The 25,862-nt window shown below is 45.0% G+C and overlaps 1 protein-coding gene across 1 annotated transcript; it reads right to left on the reverse strand.

Annotated features, from left to right (window-relative positions):
- Positions 1-17,130: 17,130 nt before the first annotated feature.
- Positions 17,131-25,307, reverse strand: cdc42ep3 (CDC42 effector protein (Rho GTPase binding) 3). The gene is made up of 2 exons (XM_069658770.1): positions 24,712-25,307; positions 17,131-18,874 (listed from the first exon to the last, which is right to left on the reverse strand). Exon 2 carries the CDS (start codon positions 18,675-18,677, stop codon positions 17,616-17,618), a length of 1,062 nt encoding a protein of 353 aa, XP_069514871.1. The 5' UTR covers positions 18,678-18,874; positions 24,712-25,307; the 3' UTR covers positions 17,131-17,615.
- Positions 25,308-25,862: the final 555 nt, after the last annotated feature.

Genomic DNA, 25,862 nt, shown 5'->3' on the forward strand with positions numbered 1-25,862 from the left:
TCAGTGGAGGAGACGGAGAAGGCAACTCCCAGAGAAATGTTTATGGTAATCAACTTGGCTGCAAACACTCTGTTATCTGAGAATTCTTACCTTTTTTTGTAACTCAAATCTCTTTTTGACAAAGTAAAACAGGAAATGATCTAACCAAAGAGACACAAGTGAAATACTTAACTAAACAAGACTAAACACTGACAAGAACACAGAATAAACTAAATACAAAACTAAACGATGAAAACTCATGACAAGGGACAAAGTGACAAGGTAAATCAAGAAATAATAACTGAACATCGAAATACAAGACAAAAACATATCTAAACTAGATTGGCTCATGACATAACCCCCGCTCAAGGGACGGATTCCAGACGTCCCAAAAAATAAAATGTCTGTGGTACCCTAACCAGGGTGGGTGGAGGGGGTCCAGAGGAGGGACTCCGGGTCAAGAGTTCAGGGTACAGAGTTTAGCTAACAACCAGGGACTGTTGAGGGGCAAAGTCCAAGCAAATGCCTACCGGAGGGCGGCTGGGGGGCCGACCAGGGGAGCGAAGCAGATCAGGAGGGCGGCCGGGGGGCCGACAAGGCGAGCAAAGCAGATCAGGAGGACGGCCTGGAGGCCGACCAGGGGAGCGAAGCAGATCAGGAGGACGGCCGGGGGGCCGACCAGGCAGGCGGAGCCTCTCCGGAGGACGGGCAGGGGGCCGAGCAGGCCGGCGGAGCCTCTCCGGAGGACGGGCAGGGGGCCGAGCAGGCCGGCGGAGCCTCTCCAGGAGGCAGGCAGGGGTCGGCCGGGCTGCCGACAGGGAACCAGAACCAGGTGCAGGTGTCGGTCGGATCACCAACAGGGAACCAGGAGCAGGTGTCGGCCGGACCGCCGATGGAGAACCAGGAGCAGGTGTCGGCTGGACCAACAACGGGGAACCAGATCTAGGTGCAGGCGTCAGCCGGACCGCTGACGGAGAACTTGGAGCAGGTGTCGGCCGGACCGCTGACGGGGAACCAGGATGGGAATCCTCCAGCTGGGCCAGAGGTGGTGTCGGCCGGGAAGCCGACGGAGAGCCAGGATGGGAATCTTCCAGCTGGGCCACAGGGGGTGTCGGCCGGAACGCCGACGGGGATCCAGGATTGGAATCCTCCTGCTGGGCCAGAGGGGCTGTCGGTCGAGACACCGACGGAGAGCCAGGAGGGGAGTCCTCCTGCTGGACCAGAGGAGCCATCTTGATCCGGGGAGCAGGAGTTGGCCGGAGAGCCGACTGGACCCGGGGTGCAGGGGTCGGCCTGGGAACCAACTGGACCCGGGGAGCAGGGGTCGGCCGGGGAGCCAACTGGACCCGGGGTGCAGGGGTCGGCAGGGGAGCCGACCAGAACACAGGAGCAGGAGTCGGCAGAGACTCCGACCAGGACACAGGAGCAGGAGTCGGCAGAGCCTCCGACCAGGACACAGGAGCAGGAGTCGGCAGAGCCTCCGACCGGAACACAGGTGCATGAGTCGGCAGAGCCTCCGACCGGAACACAGGAGCCAGCAGGACCTCCGACAGGAACACAGGGGCAGGAGTTTCTGGGGAGCTAGGCAGTGGAGGCTCTGGGGAGAGGGGCTGGGGAGAGGGGCTGGGGAGAGGGACGAGGAAAACGAGAGCCACGATGGCCACGTCTTTTCCTGGTGCCTCCACGGGAGCCAGGAAAAATGGCCAAGCGAGTCCCATTCCAAGGAGACTGTTCAAAATCATATTCCCCTCTCATTGCTCTAAAAATGTTCTGAAAATAAGTAATCTTTGCAAAACAATCCAAATCTTCAAAGTCTGCTGGGTCCATGTTAGGCCTGTTCATTCTGTCACGGTTTCAGTTGAACAAAAAAGGTGAGGACCCAGATGCAGACTGAAATAATGGATTTAATAAACAAAAGGCAATAATGCAAAAACAAAATCTAAAATCCAACAAAAGACAAAAAGGAAAATCAAAAGGCAGAGCAAAAAACTTACAACAAAACCAGGAACAGGGAATCCAAAAGACACGAGGGGTCAGGGGAAGCACAAAGAATATCCAGGGAAAGGTCATGGACATAGACTAACACACGTTGGATGACATAGACTCACGTACGATGGATGACAATGAACAGGCAACAAGACAGGGGAGCACAAAGACTAAATAAACTTAGGCGGTGAGGCTAATCAGACACAGGTGAGACAATCAAGGGGCAGGTGAAAACAATCAGGGCAGGGCACAGAATCAAACAGGCGGGAAAACACACAAAGGCAGGAAGTGGACCAACACGAGAGACAAGGTGACAAAGTAAAACAGGAAATGATCTAACCAAAGAGACACAAGTGAAATACTTAACTAAACAAGACTAAACACTGACAAGAACACAGAATAAACTAAATACAAAACTAAACGATGAAAACTCATGACAAGGGACAAAGTGACAAGGTAAATCAAGAAATAATAACTGAACATCGAAATACAAGACAAAAACATAACTAAACTAGAATGGCTCATGACACTTTTGGCATTTCGTCTGACTGAGGATGACATAAACAAACAAAGAAATGTGTCAGTCATGCTCTTAATATTAACATACAGTACATAATCACGACCAAAGAGTCAACAACACAAGTCAACATTTCAAACACAATCAGTCTGAAACAGTTCTATTATGTAATTCAATCAATACAATCTGTAGATTTCACAACTTCAGTGTTGTTTCTATTACATAACATTATCTCTTTGCTGATGTTGTCCTGTGGCGGTTTTTAACAGAACATCTCATCCTGCTTTCTTTAACAGTCATATGAATCACTCACTTTAAATGTTTGCCCTGGAAAATGTAAACAAAGGAAGCATGCAGTTAATCGCTTCGTTGGACGCCTTCCCCCCCGACAGCTGTTTCAGGCATTTAAATTACTGCATTGAAATAATCAATACTGTCGCTAATGGACAAAACTGAATTAATTTAAGTCTATTTCATAACCAGTGAAAAACTCCTCACAGGAGCTTTAACACACAAACAATATTTGGAACATTATTTCCACATAGTTTTCAGAACTTTGCCTGCTGCTCGTACATTAGGGTTATGGGTTATTCTGAAAAAGTTTAAAGACCTAAAACTAGAGAATAAACTTCATTAACTGCTTATGTGGATGCACACAATCTCTAAGATCAAGTCATTTCTTTTCCTTTGTTCTCTAAATTTGCCTCATTTTCTGTGTTTCTGTGTTTTAACAGCTCTGTGATCACTGACAAAACAACAAGGAGTTGTTGTTTCTGGTATTAGCAGCTTTTATCTCTGCTTCTGTGTTTGTGCTCCTTATCTGATCAATAATTCATCATTCTGACACATTTAGAGAGGACAGCAGCTCCCAGAGGCCATGAGCACCCAGCTCCTCTGAGGACATGAACTCCGACCCTAGTGATGTGTCTTTGGTTTGGGTTCCTCACAAAATGCCAAGTCCTTCAAACTCACTGACAGACCGAAACTGAACTCTGCATCTGGGAGGCTTCATCACTGACACAGAAGCCCCCTGTGACCCCTGACCCCTGGGAAGGGTCAGTTATGTAAGTTTTGTTGTGTGAGATTCGTGACTGTTGTGCAACAGCAGTGGTAGAAGTCCTGGTCCTCATCTCCTCTCCTCGTGTCTTAGTCCCTCCCACCTGAGATACTAGTGATGGGTCAAGGAAGTGACCTGGAGAGTCGAGCGTGCTTGAAGCGGCCTCCGTCAAAAATAGACTCGGCGTGTATCTTTAGTGGAGCAGAGCGGAGAGACGCTTCTGGGATGCGCCGGAGACGGACCGCGGCGCGTGCTGTGGAATCACAAGCTTTGACTTGAATGGGCGTGATCGACTCCGGAGGTCGCGCCACACACAGAACGCGCCGGAGACAGATCCTGTGGAATTTGAGGGCGAGTGGCCCAAAGGGTCAGAGACCAGAGCCTCTGCTTAAGTGACTGTTGAGATCTCTCGTTGGAAAATTAACAAAGCACTACAAAACAACTAAGACGAGATGCAAAACTACCACAAGGGACACAAAACACATACAAAGAGATGCAAAGCAACCACAAAGAAGTCAAAAACAACTGCAAAGAGAGGTAAAACAACCACACAAAGAAACTAATGACCACAAAGAGATGCAATATGATGACAAAGAAAAGACACAAAATAAGTTGAAGAGGAACAGCTCCAATACTCGAGTTGAAAAGCAACCAAAAAGAGACACAATGGACAACAATGAGATGTGACAACCAAAATAAAAAAAGAGACACAAACAACCATAAGGGGAGGCAATACAACAACGAAAAAACACATTACAAAGAAGAAAAACCAACAACAAAATTACTACAAAGACTCATTGTAGCTATGAAAATACTACAAAGACACACAAATGACTACAAAGGGAAAAAAACAAAAAAACAAAAAGGCAACACAAAACGATGACAAAGAGACACAAGCAACCACAAAGAGTCAACGTAATGGGCATGGTTGCGTTTGAGGAGTTCGCGCTGAGTTTGTTTCTGGGGAAGAGGAAGAACGACTGAAGAGACAAGGAGGCTGAAATAGATGGATAAGAAAAGTCCCAGCCATCTGCAGAGACTCTGGCAACAGGGAAAGTGAAAAGAGAGTTTATTCAGTGTCATAGCACAGCTCGCCTGTAGAGGGCCCTCTGGAGTTACTGCTCATTTGTGAGGAATGAGTGAGGTATTGATAATCCCAGGCCTCCGGGAAGAGACTTGCATGTATATTTTTCCAAGGAAATAGTTGAAGAAAAAGAGTTATTGAGTCATCCTCAGTGATCCAGACACTGCCTCCCATTATATTGTTCACTGTTAAAACTCTTGGCAGTCATTTAATATCGATCCTGATGCATACCGGGACTCTGTCCAAGACGTTCTTAATATTGACGAGGGTTATGAGGAAGGCCAAGGCTCCTCAGTCTTCACACATGATTGACAATCCAGTGAAAGGCTGAAGTATAAGCTGTTATATTGCTTTACTCCCCACGGTGTCAGATGGAAATGAGATGAGTTCCACAGACAGGGCTCGGTGTGTTTCAGGTGGAGGCACAATGCAGCTCTTGAGAGAAGGACAGAGGTCACAGCACCATGAGATCATTCATAACTCTTCCTTCTGTCCTTCTTTCTAAAGTGCAGGTTTGGAGGTCTTTCTCTGTGTGTCTCTTTCTGCACGAGGTGTGTGTTGTTCTGCTTTACAGCCTGGCTGTAATTCAACTGTGCAAACCTGAAGTGTAAGAGCTCCTCCAAACAAAGCGTAAAAATGAACGGCCGCCAGCTGCTGTTTCTTTTTATGCTCGTATGAAAAGGAACCTGCTCGGAAATTTCCTGCAGATGTGATCGCCTGACTGGCTGGTGACAACTTATAAAAAGAGAGTGTGGGGCACCCGGAGAGCCCAGAGGCAGACGGAGGGATCAAGCTCGCAGGGGATCAGGAGAAACAGAGTGGGGTCTTACCTTAAAAGGCAGAATCCTGAAAGCTGGAGGCCATGAGTGGGGAATGTAGTCCTCTGACCTGAATGCCCCGTACTGAACACACTCTTCTGTTTTTCTTTGCAAGCAGAAGTCAGATTTTATCCTTAAAAAACACACTGCAAGATATAAAATATGAGTAATAGGCCGGCGCTGCTGGATTGTCTTGCACAGTTCAGTCCTGAGTCATCCCTCTTGTAGATGTAAGGCAGTCAGGAATCCAGCATGTTATCAAGAGACCAGAAGCTACGCCACAGAAAATAAACAGGAGGCTGACTTTCTAGAGCCAAGGTAATTTTCTGGCAGTGTGGGAACATTTGCTTTCTGAGACTTGTAAGCTTTACAAAGTCCTTCTGAGAGTTAAAAGCACTAAATAACGCTCGTCAGAATCTAACAACCCATGAATCAACACAGTCAGCTGCCTGCTCGAGAAGGATGAAACGTTTGAAGCTGTAGTTCAACAGTTTGGAAAGTATTGAGCTTCTTTCTGGGAGGTAGATGAAAAGATGGATATCACTCTCATGTCTGCACGCCAAACATGAAGCTAGAGCTATATCATACAGGCTGGAAACAGAGAGGAGCAGCTATTGGCTCTGTTCAAGGTTAAATTCTACCCACAAACACTTTGATAGCTGTGTTCAGACAAAAGATGGACCACAGGATCAATGTTGCCTATTCGCATTAGTCAAACACAACCTGAGAATATTCGCTCTTCCTGATACGTCTGAAAACCAAACACCTTCTTGTCTGGGTTCATAACATCACGACGAACTGTGTCTGGATTAACTTTACTGCAGCTCCACGCTACTTGGAGTTAGCCAGTACCCAGTCGGATGACCCGTTAGTGAGGTCACGCTCGGCTTGTCTCCATACCGGGACTTGTCCGATGAACACCAACGTCAGGCAGAGTGGCACTTCTACTTCATCTGGCAAGTCAAGCATCCGATGCAGTCTGGCTCGATACAGTTCAATGAATGCAAAATAAATTAAGTTTGCTGTGATTTAATCGCACCTTAAAGTCTCTGGAGTGAGTCTCAGCCTAAGTGATGGAGTTCAAGTATCTCTATGTGTCTTGTTCACAGTGAGGGTAAAATGGATCTTGAGATTGACAGACGGATCGGTGCAGCGTCAGCAGTATTGTGGGCGTACTGGATCGTCGCGGTGAAGATGGAGCTGAGCCTGAAGGCAAAGCTTTCAATTTACCCGTCGATCTACGTTCCAACCCTCACCTGTGGTCGCAAGCTTTGGGTAATGACCAAAAGAATGAGATTGCGGATACAAGCAGCCGAAATCCTTTCGAGCTCGGGGTAGAGCCACTATTTCTTTGCATTAAAAGGAGCCGGTTGAGGTGGTTCGGCATCTGATTAGGATGTGTCCTGGGCGCCTCCCTTTGGAGGTTTTCCTGGCACGTCCACCTGGGGGGAGACCCCGTGGTAGACCAAGAGCTATCCCACCTGAATCCCCCAGGGGGAGCTGGAAAATGTTGCAGGGGAGAGGGACGTCTGGGTCACCTTGCTGAGCCTGCTCCCACCACGACCCGGACCTGGATAAGCGGAAGATAATGGATGGATGGATACTCGATGGATGTAAATTAATGACAAGGATACATCTTGGCAGGTTGCTGTGCACCACCAGAAGGATCAAGATTTGTAAAAAGGCTGAATTCATGCTTTCAACACAAGATACCAAACAGCTTTTAAAGTGCTTGTTTTTGAAGTGGAGCACAGATTGATCTTTGGATTCAGTCTCAGGACATCAGAAGTCCCAGCAGGTTTTATCGACAGATTGTAAAATAAATGTTTTGCTCAGGTTGAATATACAACTCGCACGATTATGCAAATTATTGTTTTAGCAAGACTCTGATTCCTCTGATTGCTATTTTATTTCCATCCATCCATCCATCTATTATCTATACCACTTATCCTGTTCAGGGTCGCGGGGGGCTGGAGCCTATCCCAGGTGTCATTAGGCGAGAGGTGGTTTACACCTAGACTGATTGTCTGTCAATCACAGGGCTGACACATAGAGACAGACAACCATTCACGCTCACACCTATGGGCAATTTTAGACTCACCAATGAACCTAATGAGCATGTCTTTGGACTGTGGGAGGAAGCCGGAGTACCTGGAGGGAACGCACGCATGCATGGGGAGAACATGCAAACTCCACACAGAGAGGCCCACTACGTCTGAATCAGGGTTCGAGTCAGGAACCTTCTAGCTGTGAGGCGACAGTGCTAGCTATTGTATTTATAATTTTTTTAAAAATGTTGTATCCCGGTCCCCACTTTTATCATGTTAACGTCATTTTACTACCATAATTTGATTGTTTTTGGTTTCCCTTGTTCAGACTGCTAATGCATCATTAAGAGACATACATGACATCTGACTCTCTCTCACAATGTAGAACTATTCCTTCAGTGTCACAAGGAAAATGATACAAACTGAACATCAAAACATGGATATAAAAAGAAGGAACACTGAAAATGACATGTGGGCTAGCAAGAAAAGAATGTGTTGCATGTAAAAATAAATGACTACTTCATCTATGCTTTGTAGAGGGATTTACTGTCAATAAACAGCTCTCCCTCAGCAACTCGCTGACCTGGCCTCATTATCAGATCCCACAAGGTGACTGAGTACAGCTTCTCATGTGGGTGACGGAGATGTTGTTGACCTGCGAGAGGAAAAGATGGAAGTGATGTCACCCACATCTATAAGGAGAGAAACCCCCTGAGCCCTCTCCCCTCTCACACCCGTCCCTCTGCATGGCATTAAAGGAATCCTCCTGGAGGAAATGCAGCAAAGAGCAAATATATAAATACCTCCTATGGGTGAATATAGGTTGCTGTCCAAATGAGAGCAACCAGATGGGCAGTTGCTGCCCTGGTTGGGGGGCATGCCATTTGAAAAGAGACAAAATATAGACAAGGGTGATCTTAGAAAGACTCACATGATCCCTGCCTTTGGTTTCATTCCCTCGTGCTTCCTTAGAAGGAGAGCTCAGATCGAGAGAGCACACATTTCTGACCCATCCTACAGTCAGTCACAGTCCCATTCTTCCCCAGCTCGGAGAAATATGAATAAATATGAATAATTCATGCGTTGTTTTCTGTGTGTGGGTTGTTGTAAATTAAGCCGATTAGAATGGAAAGCACAGAGCGATGTCTCAGAGCATGTGCAGTATTTATCATAAAGCTGACAGGAGCACAGTGAATGTCATTGACTGCAGACTGAACCTACAGTAATGTACATTATCTAGTGTTTATCTGAAATATGCACTGTAAACGAGCACCTGACAATAGGCTGATTTGCACAATAATAAAACACAGTGACACAAGTGACCAGAGTCTCTAAGCTTGTTGGAATATTAAGATTACTTTAATCTTCGTTTGTTTGGGAAGCTCAAAGGCAGTTATAATGCCGCTCCAGGTTCTGGGTGAAAGTTGTATGAATGTAACTTTCTTGATCAGCGAGAGAAAAGACATTTAGTATTTAACATCCAGAGGGACTTTGGACCATATTTCAGGATAAAATAACATATTTGATGTCTTATTGATAAACTTAGGTACCATTAGGGTTAGCATTCATGGCTGGAATTCCAAGCCACGTTGTCCTATTGTGTACCACTATCAAACAATGTTAAAATTGGCTACATACTTAAGTTTGCAGTTGTCATATGGTAGCCAGTATCAGAACACATCAGCTATCGTCTAACACGATATGGCCTCTGGGGACAACGGTGAACATGTCAGGCGTGTCTGGTGTAGCCAGCATTTACCAATAAACGACTTGTCTGTGTGCTGCATTATTTACAGTCCTGTTAGCAGCTTGAGAAGCGACCGTGTGTTCAGATCAAAGTGAAGTGAAATTCTCCATCCAGATGTGTCTGCAAAATAAATGCTGTCATCTCTTGCTTCATCCCATCCCCCGGAGGAGCGCCCGTTCATCTGTTTGTACTGAGTCTCAGATTCACTGTAAACAGTAAGTTACACGGAGGCTGCACTCTGGCTTACTTCAGCGGGATGAAGCCCAAACACAAACAGATTTTCTTGTGATTGACTTTAATTAACAGCTCTTCAGTTTGCTGAAAGAACAACATCATGATGCAGATTAGGAACAAGTCAACATGAAGCTTTGTCAGGTCTGTCCTCAAGAGGAGAAGAAAACTACTTGACATGAGACGGAGGGCGGAGCCATCATTTATGATGCATTCAAGGAAGTAGGGAAATCTAAACTCAAAAAGATTTTGAAAAGAATTTGCCTCAAATAGAATTGTTGATGTAGAACGCAGATGGCGGATCACGTTACGCCTGCTTTTGCTCTCCTGCATACGGCACAGCCAGCCGATATGTGATTGGTCAATATTACCCAGACTACAAGCGTACTACTAACGGACACCAGAACACTTCACTTGCCATAGTAAAAATCCACATCCCTGCCTACAGATTCTACAGAACAGAATCTGTAAATATTAGATTGTTATATATGTATATATGTATATATATATATATATATATATATATTGTTATATTGTTATTATATGGTAGCTAATATGTATATCAGCAAAATCTGTGGTTGCGAGATAAGATTTTTGCTGCTTGAAGCATTCTGGTTTTGTTTGTAGTCCGAGTAGTTTGATTTGGCTTTGATTGTATGAAAGAAAACAATCCGTATTCAGAGCAAAAGAGGCAGAACACATTGGTTGAAATGTTGTCTAGCAACCAGCTGTCAATTGATGCTGATTAAGCATTTTATTAATGTTTCTGAACAGATATTTGCATAACAGAGAAGATAACAATCCAGTTGTAGACATCATCTCTCAACTCCAATTCCCTTTTTGCGAGTTGAGCTGCAAATATTAACCAGTTCATGGAAAGGGAAGTCTTGGCCCAGTTATCCAACGTCAGTTATCCGGACAAGTATCGCCTTTCGAAATATTGGTCTAAATAAAAATAGATAAGGGTTTCGAGATTGATGAGCATAAAACTCACTTTCAGCATTTAATAACATCAACTTTAACTGTTAATGAACTGTACCTACATGTATTTGAACACTTTTTAATCAGCAGAAATTACACAAGGTCAGCTGCTGTGCTGATTGCTGCCCAAAGCAAATGACCTCAAAACCATGATGCTAATTATAGATAAATGAAGTCCATGATTCAGCAGCTCCTTCTGTGCTCTACATAGCTTGGCACCACGATTATTAACTGGGTCTGGGTTTTGTCACAGTTATTCTGGTGCCTCTGAGGTGACACCGGCCTGTTTACCGCCCCTCCTCTCTGCCCTCCTTTCAGCTCAGTCCTCACGTGCTGAAGATACACGCTCAGCTCGCTATGGTTACCGTCAGCCAAACAACAGTCAACAGAGCAGCGGACCTCAGCTCTCCAATCGCCTGCCAGACCAAACTGCATGAGAGCTCTTTGTTTCTGCAGTGCATCAACCCCTGCACAGGCTCATTTATTCACCCCTGAGACTCGGCTCTCTCGACTCCCTCCTGTTGTCTTTTGAAAGGGAGCTGCAGAACTACGCTGCTTCATCAGCAGATCTGCAGAACACTTGATTCCTCGCTCCACGCTCAGCATCCCAAAGTAAACGTTCCCAAGAAACTTCTACTACTGACGCACGATTATCTGAAACACAGCATTCAAATGTGAAGCACGTACAGTGCGTATCAGCGATGACTGATATCTCCGACATGCCTGAGGAAAATTAAACAATAATATTTCTATGAAAAGCTGCCCTCACACATATTTCCTCCTGCTCGTCTGTTGGCCACATGGAAGGACTGTCTCTGTGTTTGGGCTCATTTTATGCTGTCGGACATTTACAGCAGCTGAGGACAAGAGCAGCTTTATCCTGCTGCTCATGTTTCTGCTCTCCGTCCTGGGCCAGCGAGCAGGGAAACGTCTTATTAAAGTTTCCCCTCTCATCCGCCTGACACAGCTCAGGTCAGGCTATGTGGGGCTCCTTCACCCACACCTCCATGTGAGACACAGTGTGCACATTATGCAGCTCTGTTGTGGATGTTGGGTGGAAAATTCTGCTGGGTCTGAGCTGTGCTTTCTTTGGCACCGCTGGCCCCTGGGCCAAAGCTTATTCATCTGTGAACTGACAGCTTCACCTTAGCCCAGGAAATGGAGGAGTCTGATCCCGTGGACGGCTGATCTGCTGCAGGAACGTTCACGAAACTTATTGAATGATTTACCTTGTAATGTAAGGAGGAAACATCCTTCCTGTGCCTCTTTACCTTGATAATTTATGTTTGAGACCATAAATGTTTCCTTGTAAGACGTGTCAAACATGTATTCCCTGGATAACATAAACCGCTAAATATTTTGTCTTTCCCCCTCATGCTTTAAACCATCAGACTAAACCACCACACAATTTAGCAATGAGCCTTTTTTTCTGTTTTTGTCAAGAAAGCAACTGGTTCAGTAATTACAAGGCAGCAGGTAGAGGCAACACCCGTGTCACCTCCCTCTCTCAGCTAACGTCACCAATTTGGCAGCTCCTATTTTCAGTAACATCAGTTTGGCTGCACAACAAGTATCTGAAGCTGCCGATGTCCTCTAGGATTCAGTTTAAAGTGATGTTACTTCTTTTTAGAGCTGCTTGGAACCCACATACATTACTAATACCGTGTTGTTTAATAATCCTTCAGGTCCTCAGCAGAAAGTTCTCCGATTAGAAACTGTCACACAATTTAGAAAAACAGGAGCTCAGGCAGACTTCTCTCCCTGGAACAAAGATGCCATTTAAATCAAATGTATTTATTTTTCTAAGAGTGAGTCAAGCTAACTGAAAGACATAAAGCTATGCTGAGCTAAGCCAAAGCAACAATGAATCTGCAATGTCTAGTTTAACTTGCAACTGTCATGAACTAGGGACTAAGAGGAAGGACTCAATTGCAAACACAGACGGGTGATCTAAACTCAGAAATGGTTTAACGACAGGCAGGGTTCGGGACACAGATGAGCAGTCAGATCAGCAGAGGTATCCAGAAACGTGAGGCAGAAAAAAGGCAAGGTCAGAAGGCAAAACAGGGTCAGATCAGAGGTCAAAAAACGAGAGCTAGGAAACAGAATGCTGGAACGTGACACAGAGGTACAAACGAACTGGCAACGAGGCAGGGGAAGACAGAGGGTAAAATACACGAGGTAATGGGGCTGATGAGACACAGCTAGGGAGAGCACAATCAGGAGCAGGTGAGCACACGACGGGGGAGGGGCAGGACACAGACCTGGAGCAGAGACAGGGGTGAGTGATTTCAAAATAAAACAGGATATACTAGACATGAAACAGGAGGAAAAATAAAATAAAACTTAACCTAACGGGCAGACATGACAGTCACAATTTATTTATATTGAAGCATCAAAACTATGTGGTCATGTTCAGGAAAAGATCACAGTTTATTCATAAATAAGTTATAATGTATGTTATTTTACTAATGTTACTAATGCACCCAACGCAACTAAAGCACCGTCTTCAACATGCTTAACTTATTTATTATGTTACGAACAAACATTACATAACCTAAAAAAAGTCACTCTAAAATTCTTCTAAATAACATTGATTATTTGTTTAATTAAAGAATGTAACCTCAGTCCAGTGTTAATTTCGTTAACAGAAATGATGACACAAATGTTTGTCAACCTCCTTTTTTCAACGACGAAGACGAGACGTTGACGAGCTAAAAATAGATCTTTGATAGTAGAAACTCTAACAATACGTATGTTTTGTTTCCGCTAACACCCCAAGATGGGAATAAAATGTTAGTGGTGGGCTGTAAAGGAGCGATCATCGGCTGTCTGCTTCAGTCAGACTGTGTAAAAGAGAAGCGTTGATGAACATCAAACATACAGACGTAATCCAGTGTCCTCATCGTTCTTTTACTGTCTGGATGATCTGCTGGATCAGGCTGGATGTTTTGAGCTGTCGTTGACTAAAACTGGAGTAAAACTATAAAGGGTAATAACGACTAAAATGTGACTAAAACTATTTACTATTAAACTATACTACTAACAGTAATTCTCCATCACCTGACATCTACGGCACATTAAAACAATAAGCAGGAGAGCGTTGTTGTTGGCTTTTACCTTAGCTACCTGTTTTCTGTTTGACTCTTAAGATAAATTGTCTGAATGTTGCTGCTGCTGTGTCTTGCTGGTAAAACAAGAGGAACATTGTTCTCCTTGTGAGTCTGTGGGTGTCACAATGCGTTCCCTGATTGTGTCACTGTAAGACGCCTTTGTAGCGTTAACGTGGACTGTCACAGGCAGTTGGAGTCAAGGTCTCTTAAGGTCAGACTTCCACCTCGGCCCTGTGGTAATAAGAAACACTCCACCACAGCTATTTCTACCTTCCATCTCTGGTATGTGAGTGAATGCCCTCAGGCTACCGGAGGAGACTACAGCTAGAAACAAGACAAGACAACCTGTGTCTGCTGGGAATCAACACACTGTTCAAGTTGTGCAATTTAAATACAGATGGACTGATTGATATCTGAGCTTTGAAATAATAGAAGAAGAAAACTTCCATGAAATGAAGGCACAAAGCCAGCTGGTCGCTCAAACAAACAAAACGTCCCTCTGTCTTTCATGAGACTGCTGAACTCACAGTGCGAGAACATGGAGGCAGTGTTCAGAGTTACATATGTCGAGTATTTGTATTGGATTTCATCAAACTCTGGTATTTCCTGGTGTTTTTTTAACAGAGAGCTTTGGCATCTCAGCAGAAATACTTTAATATGTTACACAACACGCTTCAGCTCTTTTGTAAACCAAAGGGGTTTGCTTGGGGTCCATGCCTGTCAAAATGAAGGCTGTCATCAAGTCAATGATGGACCATTGCAGGTGTAAGCATAGTAATTACCTGAACGCAAAGGTTTTCATTACTCATGCTCGCAGGTTGTATGCTTCGGCTCAGCATACACAAACTGTTCAGCACTAATGCTGGGATTTTCCAATGGCTGCTGGAGCGTCTGCCATGACACGGGTGTTGTTGTGTGGGGAAGTGTTCATGTCTCCTCTAACATCTGGTTTCACAGCGGCTTCAGATGCCTCGCTGGGCTCGTCGCGGTTGTTTACGGACATTCTGAGGGATTCGGAGTGGTTCACCACATCGGCCCGCTCAGTGACAGGAGTGAAATCGAACGCAGACGCAGATAATTATTGGCATGTGAAATTATATTGCTTACACAAGTACATGATCTGATTCTGGGGGCATAACAGGCAGCCCACTCTCACTCCAAAGTCATCAGATACTGGAGCTTTTCAGTGGCCCAACACTTCAAAGTATGATACTATGTGTACCCCTACAAGTCATCAGTGATACTACTGTCAGGGGGTGATGGTAGAGGGGGCCTGATGGTTCAACAAACATATAATCCAGGTGATCATGGTTCCAAGGTTGACATCTATCTTAAGTTATATAACGTGTGTACTTTAGCTACTTCAATACGGCACATTATTTACATAAAGAAGGTTGGTAAAGAGAGTATGGTTACATGAAGTACCTTATTTGTGTGTATCTAAAGCCACAGACTGTATAAAAAGATGGCTGACATGACAGCTCCCTAAAAGTGAAGCCAAGCCCTCTCTATCGCCCCCTGCTGACTGGCTGCAGTATAGGTCATAAAGCCCGCCTCCTCCATGTTAACAGATGGGACATGAGTCAAACTATAAAATCAAAATACACGCCAAATACATTTTTCTCAAACATGGTTTCTGTCATTATAGTTAGTTCTTATCATGCTGATTTATGTCCAAGTGTTCATTTTTCTGACTAGTTTACTTTTAATTAGTTATTTGATGCTTTTAAAAGGGGGTGTGACCTCATGATTGACAGCTCTGTTGACAAATGGGGCTCCTGCAGCGTTCTGTTCCCAAGTAGCAGAGTAGAGGAGGAACGGCGAGAGGAGACGTAACTAACACTAACACTACAGTCATTGAACTTTCCATAAGCGTGAATATCTGCTTCAGACCGACACAAGAAGCGGTTGGATGTTTTTTTGTGAGTTAAATGTGTGTTGTGGTTAGCATAAGTCGTACAGCGGCTCCACCCGCTGATCTCTACTGTGCAGCTCTGGCTCCAAATGACGTCACCAGTGCAAGATGGCAGCATCTGTCATGGGGGGTACTTTGGCCTTCATTTTGTACAATAAGAGTATGGAGGCGTGTCGTCCATCTTTACATACAGTCATTGATTTAAACCCAGAAAATGTTCAACCAAGAGTTAATGCCTAAAAAATCATAAATTGTGGTATACTTGTCAGGAAGCGTTACTTTTGAAGTCTACTTTTGAAACTGCAAAACGCAAAGCTAAGCTATCCTAAGCTAACACATTTTCACAGCTGGCCCTGTGTTTACAATATGAAGAGTTCAGTTTTGAGTTGTGAAGGGCTCCCCTGTCAAGTTAGGAAAGAATTTACTCTGGTGTTAATTTAAAAAAGGAGTTAAGTGAGCGATAATAAATATGCAACTTCTATTTAATAACCTTTTAAAATACAGCTCGCTGATAAACATTTCATACTTTAGACTTTTTGGGAAGGAAAAAATAGTAATCAAGTGGTTAACTAACTTGCGTACGTTATGCGACTAACGTAAACAATGAATGCTTGATACATGACCAACATACACTTCGTAACTTAAAAGAACTTCTTAAAATAAGGAAACAATAACTGTTGGCTTAACACAGGAATTGAACCGTGGTCTGGATGAATGTCCCCTGTTACTTTGACCCACCCATGGTCCCTGAACACCACCCCATCAGACTCGTCTTCAATTTACGTTGCCTGACTTCAACGGCAATTCAAAACAGGAAGTTAGAGGACAGCGGCTATTTATGGTGCTACAGGAGAACCTACAGGGTCATATTTTGAAGCGCAGGCCCCCAGACTAACCTAATTAGTTTGACAAGTTTGGAGTGAAAATTTGTTGGCAGTAGAAAGCTGACAGCGTCTTCTCTGAAAAAGCATGACAAAGTGGCACGTGGGTATTTGGAGGGAGCCTAAAATCTTGTTATGACTTACCCTTCATGTGTCAACACTTAAGGGTCCATAGGGACGGGGGATCAGGGCGAGGAGCCGATGCATAGGGGTAGTTGAGTTCAAGTGACTGCATGTATAGGCCACTGCTTTCAGGCTTTAACACTGCTGGGTCAACATATCTTTATTGCTCCTAGATGGAGGGAGAGGATAATCTATCGTTCAGCACGACACAAAGTTGCCTGTGGCTTGTGACCTCATGTTTTATAACCTCATGTAGCTACACAACAGTGTGGCTCTTAGAGATAAACTCTCCCTCTGCATTTGAAACATGCCTGGTCCTGGACACTTGTGCTCTGTGGCTGGAATGCAGGGAATTTCAAAGACCCCTCCTCTGCCTGTCCTGTCCACATGCAAACAAATGGAGCAGGCGCCTGGTTGGGCAGATGAAGGCCCACCGGAGCTCCCACTGCAGGGCAGGGAGGCAGAATGTGAGGAATGTCAGAGGCGAGAAAATAAGTCCATTCTGTCCTTCTCTGTCAATCTGTAGCTCTGTCTCTCCTTGCTATCTCTCTTGTTGTTCTTTTCTCTTTCATTCTTCCTTCTTTCTCCAGCTTTCTCCTGATTTATTGCATCTCTTGTGCACGAACTGTCTGCAAGAAATGAACTCAGACTAGGACAAAAATGAATTTATTTGTGTTGCAATTTTTAAAAACACAAATATGCATAGTGTTCTCTCTTTGAAATGCGGCAAATGAATTATGTGACAGACAAAATAATGCTTTGTTAAACACACTTTAAGTCACAAAATGTTCAAGACTGTGTAAAAAAAGCAAAGGGCCTCAAACATACGGTGAGTACACTGTGGAAGTCAACATTAGAACACAAATCTATCATTTCTACAGTCAAAGGCACGATGGCTGTGGTTTAGCTGTAACTCAATAGTACATGCATCTGAAACATGCGGCAGAAAGAGAAGAACGAACACTCTTCAGAAGCTCCAATAGTTATATGTTTTGGCAATAAAAAACATAAGCAGCTCTGTCTCATTCTCATCTCAATGATATATCCAGACACCATTTTGATTGCTTTTTGAGTCCTTCTCCTCTCATGGCTTTAGTTTAATAATTCCCTTTCTCCTCCGGGGCCTCGGTGCAGCTCAAGGCCTGCTCTTCGCTGCGGGTTTATCCATTATGTTGAGCACATCGTCCAGGATGGACGGGCCCAAATCGAGTTCAAGGGAAAGGAGTGACCCCGTGATCTGGGCGAGGGAATCCTGTGACGTGCTCTTCTCCTTGGAAAACTCATACTCATAATCACAGAGGCGGCCCTCCTCCACCCCACTGTCTCTGTCCACCCACTCTCCATTGTACTTTGAGAGCCCCTGCTTGAATCCATTGGTAATGTCATTGTTAAAGTGTCCGTAACCGTTGCAGTTTCCATTGTCATTGTAGATTTTGTTCTGGAAGTCTCCTTTACCGCTCAAGCTGTCAAAGCTGTCGCTGCTTGCGTTGCTGTTCAGGCTTCCGTTAGCTTTAAAGGAGCTGTTGCTGTGACTGTTGATGTAGTAGGATGACGGCTTGTCAAACCTGATTTCACTCTTGTTTATTTTGTTAGCTTTGGCGACTGCCTTGGAGGTGGACTTATCAGTGTTCTCCAGCAGATCCAGGAGGACGTCGGGCTTAGACTGGATATCTGGGGAGGGAGATGAAGGCTCGCTGCCGAAGACTTCCATGGAACGCAGAAGGGCTTCCATCTGCAGGATCTCTACCTCCTCTGCGCTGTCAGGTTTCATTGGAGCTGAAGGGCCAATGATGTCTTCCAACGGCTCCGGGGGCATGGAGAACACCGTGGAGGAGATCAGGGGAAGGGTAAGTGCCTGGCAGCCACCAATAGTAGGAAGGGAAATGGCATTCTTGAGAACTGGAGATGGGGTTTCAGTAAAGGAAGCATCACCGGTGCTGTTGGCTCTCATGAACTCACTTTGGATGCCGTACTGAGGGTGGATGTCTCCCTTCCCGGGCAGGAGTTCATACTTCCCCTGGAGGAAGGACATGTCTCCAAAGGCATCCCTCTCTCCGCCCTTGCCAATGTGGATGGTGTGACGGAAGTCCCCAAGCGGTGGACTGATCATGTCTGGGGACAGAATATCTCTAAGGCGACATTTCTTTCCCTTCTTGTTGTTGTTTGGTTTTAGGTATATGGGCGCTTTTGCTGGCATGGCTGTAACTGAAGAAGAGATCTCAGATGGGGAGGATGGAAAAGTCGGAAACGCTGTAAAAGTTCTGGACGTTACAGTTCCCCAGGGGAGGAGCTCGAGTTACATTCTCAGCCAACCTTTCAGGACTCCAAAAATAATATCAGCATTTGCAGCATCGATCAGGAAATTGGAATCCAAGAACTCAAATGGCGTCTGCCCTGAAATGAGAGACAAATAGAGAATATGTCAGCATGTTTCTAAAAAATGACCCCAGAAATGACAAATATCCTGAAGGTTACTTTGTGTTGTTACTGATACAAATCTCCCGTCCTGGTCACCAAGACAAGACCCACAAATAAACCCTGCAAGAAAAAAAAATCTGGCGCGTGAAGACGCCAGAGCAGAGTAGGATGAAGCTTGGGTCTTTTTCTGCTCTATTCACATTTCCACTCATGAGCCTTCTTTGGCCTCCAAGACAGTGGATGTGCTAATGTGGAACAGCTGGAGCGCAGATTGGGAGCAGAGAAGCAAAGCAGGACTTTAGGAGGATCAGAGCAGGGCAGCCTGTTTCAGGGACGGGCTACTGCTCAGACACGCACAGAGATAGACAGAGAGGGGAGAAAGGGGGTTAGGGGGGAATTGTGAGAGAGAGATTGAGTGAGAGATTACAGAGCAAGTGGATCTTAAGAAAGAAGGTGATGCAGATTGGGAATTGATTTGGCTTTGATGGGCAGAGGGTCGGCTCCAAGTTGGCCTGAGATACTAGCTAGGCTGCACAATACATTAGGAGAGGTAAACATGATTAAGGTTGGATTGGATTTGATAAAAGGTGCTTGATTGGATGAAGGATTTCCATTATAAACCCAACAGAGAATGTCCCCAGGTTGGCAGCCAGCTCAGTGTAGGATGAACTCCGTAAAAAGAAGAAAGACCGTTTGAAATGACAAAGCAACCAAGGAGAAAGGGAAAACCATTCGGTGGAGGAAGGGAGTGACAGTGTGTGTGTGTGTGTGTGTGTGATGGGTGGGTGGGTGGGAGAGAGCACCAGAGCCTGCCCATTTATAGACATATTTACTTATGAGAGGTCTGTCAGCAGTGACCGTCTGACAGTGCACCGCCGCACAGAAAGTGCCTGGGCGGTCAAGTCCACCGCCCCCTCAAAAAAAGGTTTCACTAGGAAAACATCCACATTCCTGCTGCAACCGACCCCATAGAGACAGCCGGCATCAGCCTTATCAGAGACACTTTAAGTAGGCTATGTTTATTCAGCAGGCACATTAGTGAGGAGACACAGAGACGCACACTTGCTGCGGATTTGAATCCAAATAGAAACCTGGAAAACATTGAACTGACATCCTTTTTCAACATGGCTTCTTGTGTTCAACCTGTTTAATGAACGGCCTCATGAGAGTTACTACAGGCTTCTTTTAACCAGACAGTAGTTACAAGTATTTGGCCTCCTTAATAAGATAACTTGTAAGAGAGATGTTATTACTGTTGCTGAGTAAATTGATGCTTGAAACTTGAATTAGCAGAAATTTTAAGCTGGTTGACACATTTCAAACTGTCAAATTCAGAATATCTTAATTTAAGCATCTTCTCCTTCTTTATCTCTTCACATATTCAGAACAGATAATAATCAGATGGATTTTACTGTTTTATCTTACTTTTATACCATAGCACAGAAGAACTATTTTCCTGCAGATCAGGGTTCCAAAATTAGTTTTCCCAACAGCTAAATAATGTCAAGAATATACTTACGAATGTACTTGTTTTTAGTCTGGCTGCACTAGTTTTTAAGATATCTGAGGGTTCTTTAACACTAACTTTTTTTCTTGTTTTAAAAAAACTTGGCAAGTAAAATTTTCTGTTGCAGAAAAATGTGCTTATCCCAGTAAAGTGTCTGTATATTATTGCCTTTTCCGCCTTGTTTTTTGGAGCTGACTTTCTGCACGAAAGTAGCCACAGGGCGAAATTTAGGGGATGCCATTACAACACAAATAAACCTGTCACCCAGCAAGCACTATGCGGCTATATATAGAGATGACAAACACTGAGGGATGCAGAACATGTGTGAGTGTGTTGAATAGCGACGGCGCTCTCTGAGGGTCCTTGTGTATTCGAGTGCTGATGTGAGTGTGAGTGTATGCGCGAGGTGAGAGATAGCAGTTTTGAATGCAGACCATGTGTGCGAAGGGGAGCGTGTTTGTTTGCTAATAGAGAGGGAGCGAAAGGAAAGGGGGAGGAGAGGAGTGCTGCAGTGTTTGAAGGAGGGGGGTACAGCAAATCCTTCAGTTGTTTAGCTCAAGCTTTTTTCATCCTCCCACTTATTTTTCACTGCTCTGCCTTTCTCTGCTGCTCCTCAGTCCTTTCTGACCTTGACAGCTGATGCTCGCTGCAGAGGGAGACGGGGTTTGGAAAGAGAGTGAAACAAATGCACCAGCGAGCCAAAAGCTGCTTCCTGTGGGCTCAGAGTGCACATTTTTATATCCGTATTAACATTTGCAACGCTGTTCTCGGGAATCGAAGGTCACTGCTGCACTGCTGACTGAAACACCTCCTATCTAACGTTCGTATTGATTATTGGTCCATCTTGATCAAATTATAATGTCTGCCTGCTCTGTGGGAGAAGAAACCTGTACTCAAATCCCGCAAAAACACAAGCTTGATCAGTGACCCACCTCTTAAAAATATGTTGCTCTAGGTACCCAGCATCGTCATTTCAAGAGCCGATCTTTAAACGTATTGTTTGGATGTGTTGTTGGAGTCATGTGACCCAGTATACAGAGCGTGATTGTTTGCTTATGGAAATGGTTGTAGGCGAGTCATGGGAAACAAACACAGAACGTTCAGCCAGGATCAGGAGGCTCAATCCCAGCGTGAAACAAATGTTGACTTATTTTTTAATTTATATCAGTTACGTCATTTCCAGAAGTTATGAAATTCAGATAGTTAGCATATTACTGGTTAAACCCAAACCCTAATATTACTTAATCTAACCAAGTAGTTTTTCTGCCTACACCTAACAAGCCTGCAACCATTTAGCAGCTTTAACCACATTTTAACGACTGTGGCGTGTTGGAAAGCCATGAAATGTGAGACGTTGGTTGGCAACTTTATTTTCAAAATCAATCCGGGGATTCTAATTTATTATTGCTGGAGCTTGAACGCTTGAATTTGGAGGTCTAACTGTGCACATATTGATAATAGCTAACGTAGCAGTGGAGCCCTGCTCAGGCAAAGCTGATGCTACCTAGATCTTCACAGTTCGAAGCCTTCTTCGAAGAGTTGGGAGTTAGTACTTGTTGAGCTATATTAACACCTGCACGGCTCTGTCCAAGAACTGAAGTTGGCTGCTGCACTTCCGGCTTAAACATCTCTGAAGCATGTCTATAGATTATTGGTCTGATGTAATTATACCGTCTGCCCACTCTGTGAGGACCATCTGCTCCCCTGTGGCACCAGAAAACGCACAGCCCATGCATTATAAAAGATGAAATCAATTTATGGACAGATCTATGGGAAACCCTCCAGCAGCAGAGGAGTCCAACTCATGCAGCTCACACAGGGAGACATCTGCTGTGCATCCCGCACCAAGGTCAACACTTGTGGCCCGGGCGAAGTCAGATGGTTGATGAAAGCCTGGAGGTCTGACCTTCACGTCAGCCGTCCTGCTGGTGGCTCAGCTCAGCTTAAATGGCAAACATGAGAGGAATTCCAGAGAACAAGCCGAGTGTGAGGACAACAAATCCATCATAGGGCTCTTTTAGGGATCTGCTGTTTAATTCAATGACAGCTTTGGTGAATTAGATCTGAATCCTGGAGAGAATCTAGAGTTAGTTAAGCTTGTGTTGGCCCCAAAGGAAACTAATCAGTTACAACAGCCGCATGGTCTGCTGACCCAATCAATCCACGTGTGCCTCTGCAGGCTGTGAATAGCTGAGCAGGTGTATTCTGGTACAAATCAAAGCCAAGGCCAGATTTGGACCTTTGTTTTGGATCCGGTCCAAAGAGAGTCAGTGCGGCACGTGTTGATACTTGGGCCCTGTTGACGCCACCTCCGCAGAAAGTGATTGCAGGTTCCATTTACACCTCCGGGGATGTGTGGATCTGATGGCACCTTCCTTTCCAGATAGCTTTCAGTCATAATGAGAGCTGCCGGATAAAGCCAGTGTGTCATTGGGTCAGCGACAGCTTCGGTATCTGTCTGGGCATGAAGTGATGTGGAGCCTCTCCAGCCTCTTTAAAAATGGAGCTTTGCCTCATCGGCTCGAGCTCGGAGGATTAGTTATTGCTTAGGGAGGCAGCAGAAGGAGCGAGGCGATGAAAGCTTGAGTAAGGCAGCAGCAGAGGTGATAAGTAATGAAGTACCAATACTTTATTACTGTATTTAGGCAGGATTTTTAGGTATTTTAACACCAATATATGTCCTCTCTACCCCTTAGAAACAGGCTCGTTACTTTAGCTTTGGTGCATTTTAGAGGTTATCAACATCCAGACCAAATTCAACCTACATGGACGGGACAACAACACTAAAATAAGACAATTCCTTGGTGTTTATATGATTGCATTTTACGTAGGACAAACAAAGCATGAAGAAAACGACGTCAAAGGTGGATAAAGACGACAGGAAATAGAGGGAAAGAGGCGTCTGGTGAATGTGATGTCTGTGAGCGTCAGGAAGAACAAATGGATGAAAGTGAAACAGCCAACGACAGCCGACGATGTCAGAACAGATTCAGAGCAGCAGGACATTATTCATCCAACTGACTAACAGATTAGATCAAAATTAATCTTCAGTTTTTCAAGGTATTGTTGGTGTTATTTTATACTTTACAGGGCCTGTACATTTTTCACTTCTACTTCTACTTCTACCCAAGTCTTTTTTTACACGCGTATCTGTACTTCTACTTGAGTAAAGAATGTGTGGACTTTTGGCACCTCTGGGGGGCAGATAAATGCGGGGTTGGTATCTGCTAATTAAACAAACAGCTCGTGATTTGTCTGGGTATTTCTGGACGCCTAAAAGTCACGTGTGATAGAACTGGGTCAGTATATTCTTAGAGAGAAACTCTACTGTAGCCTAAATATACGCTACAGTTTGATGATGCTTTAGCTCCCTGGACTGCGCCGGCGATGAGGGACGTCCAGAGAGAGCAGCTGTTCAAAATATGACCTGTATCTGACTTCTTTAAAATAGAACCCGTGCATCACCTAAATATTCCTCTGCTGATGGGATTACTGTGCTGACATCTCACATCAGTGCTGCTGAAAAATAGCATGGTGCTAGTCTGCACTTGTGTAGTAGCTGTGGTCAGGGCACCATCATCAAACTTGTTTTCCTCCCACTGCGTCTTCAAAGCAACTCTGTGGAAGTTTCCAAACATCTAACCGTGGCCTTGACTCCTGTCACGCCTTCAAATAGCAGAAAGACCCTCTCTTTTGGGGCTGTTATAAAAAGCACATGCCACAGAGGGTAATGGTAGCTTTACAGAATAGGCTGACCTGTTTGTTGCATAAAAAAACCTCAATTATAGGCAAAGGCTTTCGTTTCGGGGGCCTGGTGGCGAATGGCAGGGTGGAGTATTTGTTCTGTCTTTCTTTCTCGCTCCCCCTGTGCCACCCACAAGCATGGCCAGCACATGCCGGAGTTATCCTTGGCAGGGATGAGCAGGAAGTCGAATCAAAGCATATGAAACATGACGGGAATGTCAACATATACTGGGCATAAAAAGACAAAGTCCTGTCCTCTCAGTTTACCAGTGAAAACACCCCCTCAGGAGATAAAAGCAAAGGCGGCTCTGCGTTTCAGACGAACATGCTAAAAATGTCTCTTTTGGAAAGCAGGAGGATATCATGTTGCTCTAACAGTTCAGCTCTTGTGTTACACGTCTGCTGGCTCCGGCACAAGCCTAACTTACCACGCACGCTTTACTGTTACTAAGCAATTCTGTTCTGCTGCAGACATTCACAGAAACCCTCTCTGACAGCAAACTGTAGCTCCATTATCCCGTGTTCAGAGTGTGAAATACAGAATATTCCTGCTCTCACTCACCTTCAGTATTCCAAAGAGGAGATCCTGATCCTTCCCAGGTACGGCTGGTGCTCTCCTGATCACTGCAGCCTCAGGTTTGATGTGTGTCTGTATGTGTGTTCAGTGGCTGCTGAGCTGCTCCTGTGGCATGTTGACACTGCCCTGCCTCCTGTCTCTGCCTCGGGGCTGCACTCCTGTCGACTGGGACGTCTGCCGGACAGCTGTTTTGGAATTGCACTCCGGCTCCTTTTCCCCTCTGAAGCAAGTCTCCTCCCACACCTCCCCCTTCTTCTTCCTCTCTCTCTCTCTCTGTCTCTCTCTCTAACTGCGCTTTTCTCGCCCCCTTCTCTCTCTCGCAGCACCTGTGCCTGTCTGTCCTCTCTCCTGAGACTGAGCTTGGATTTTTTAAGCAGCTCTGGGGTGTTTTAGGATCCTCCTCGCTTCCTGTGCCTCTGTGCAGCGGCTGTGATGTTTGATCTCAAAAAAAGAAGCCCCGTGTGGAGAACAGCACATGCCTCATGGGATGTGAGGCTGTCTCCCCTCTCTATAACTGTCCTTCATGATATGTGCCTCTCGTCCCTGTCTGTCTCACCCTGTCTGGCTCTTCGTCTGCCCAAATCTGATAAGAGCTGTTCTGTAAAAGCAGCCAGCAGCCTGCAGCCACTTGACTGGACTCTTCCTGTCTCTCTTTTAAAGCCTCTCCTCTCCCTCCTTATCTGTCCATCACATGTGCACATTCCCTCCCATTTTGTTCCCTCTGAAAAATTGACTCATCTTCTTTCCAATTCTGTTCATTTTGTGCATTGTCCTTTGTGTTTTCAAAGCTGCAGCTGGCTGACGTGACACATCTTGGTTGGACTAGTTGCTGCAGAATACTGCAGCACTGCAGTATAGGCAGGGGACGATTACAAACAGGGTGATGGACGGCACGGGGGCAGGCAGCAGGAGTAGATCTTTGCTTCTCTGTAATGATTGTAAATGCAATGACAGAGACACGAGACAGGGTGTGTAAAGGTTCTAACCTGACGCCCTCAAAGTCAAGGACATGGCAAACCTTGCCTGTAAATTCCCCCTCCCCTTTTTTTGGTTCTATTTATGTAAAAAAAAAAATCCCATCACCTTGGTAACCGGTGCAGCTCAGAGGTGATGTCGCAGTTAGCCGTTTTATCCCC

This window comes from Semicossyphus pulcher, unplaced genomic scaffold (assembly GCF_022749685.1).
Source record: "Semicossyphus pulcher isolate SPU_LCO1_2020_fin unplaced genomic scaffold, fSemPul1.0.p SCAF_12, whole genome shotgun sequence".
Taxonomy (NCBI): Eukaryota; Metazoa; Chordata; class Actinopteri; order Labriformes; family Labridae; genus Semicossyphus; species Semicossyphus pulcher.

Bases quoted from the DNA above. Each gene is read 5' to 3' on its own strand.
- cdc42ep3 (XM_069658770.1), bottom strand. From the start codon at position 18,677: ATGCCAGCAAAAGCGCCCATATACCTAAAACCAAACAACAACAAGAAG.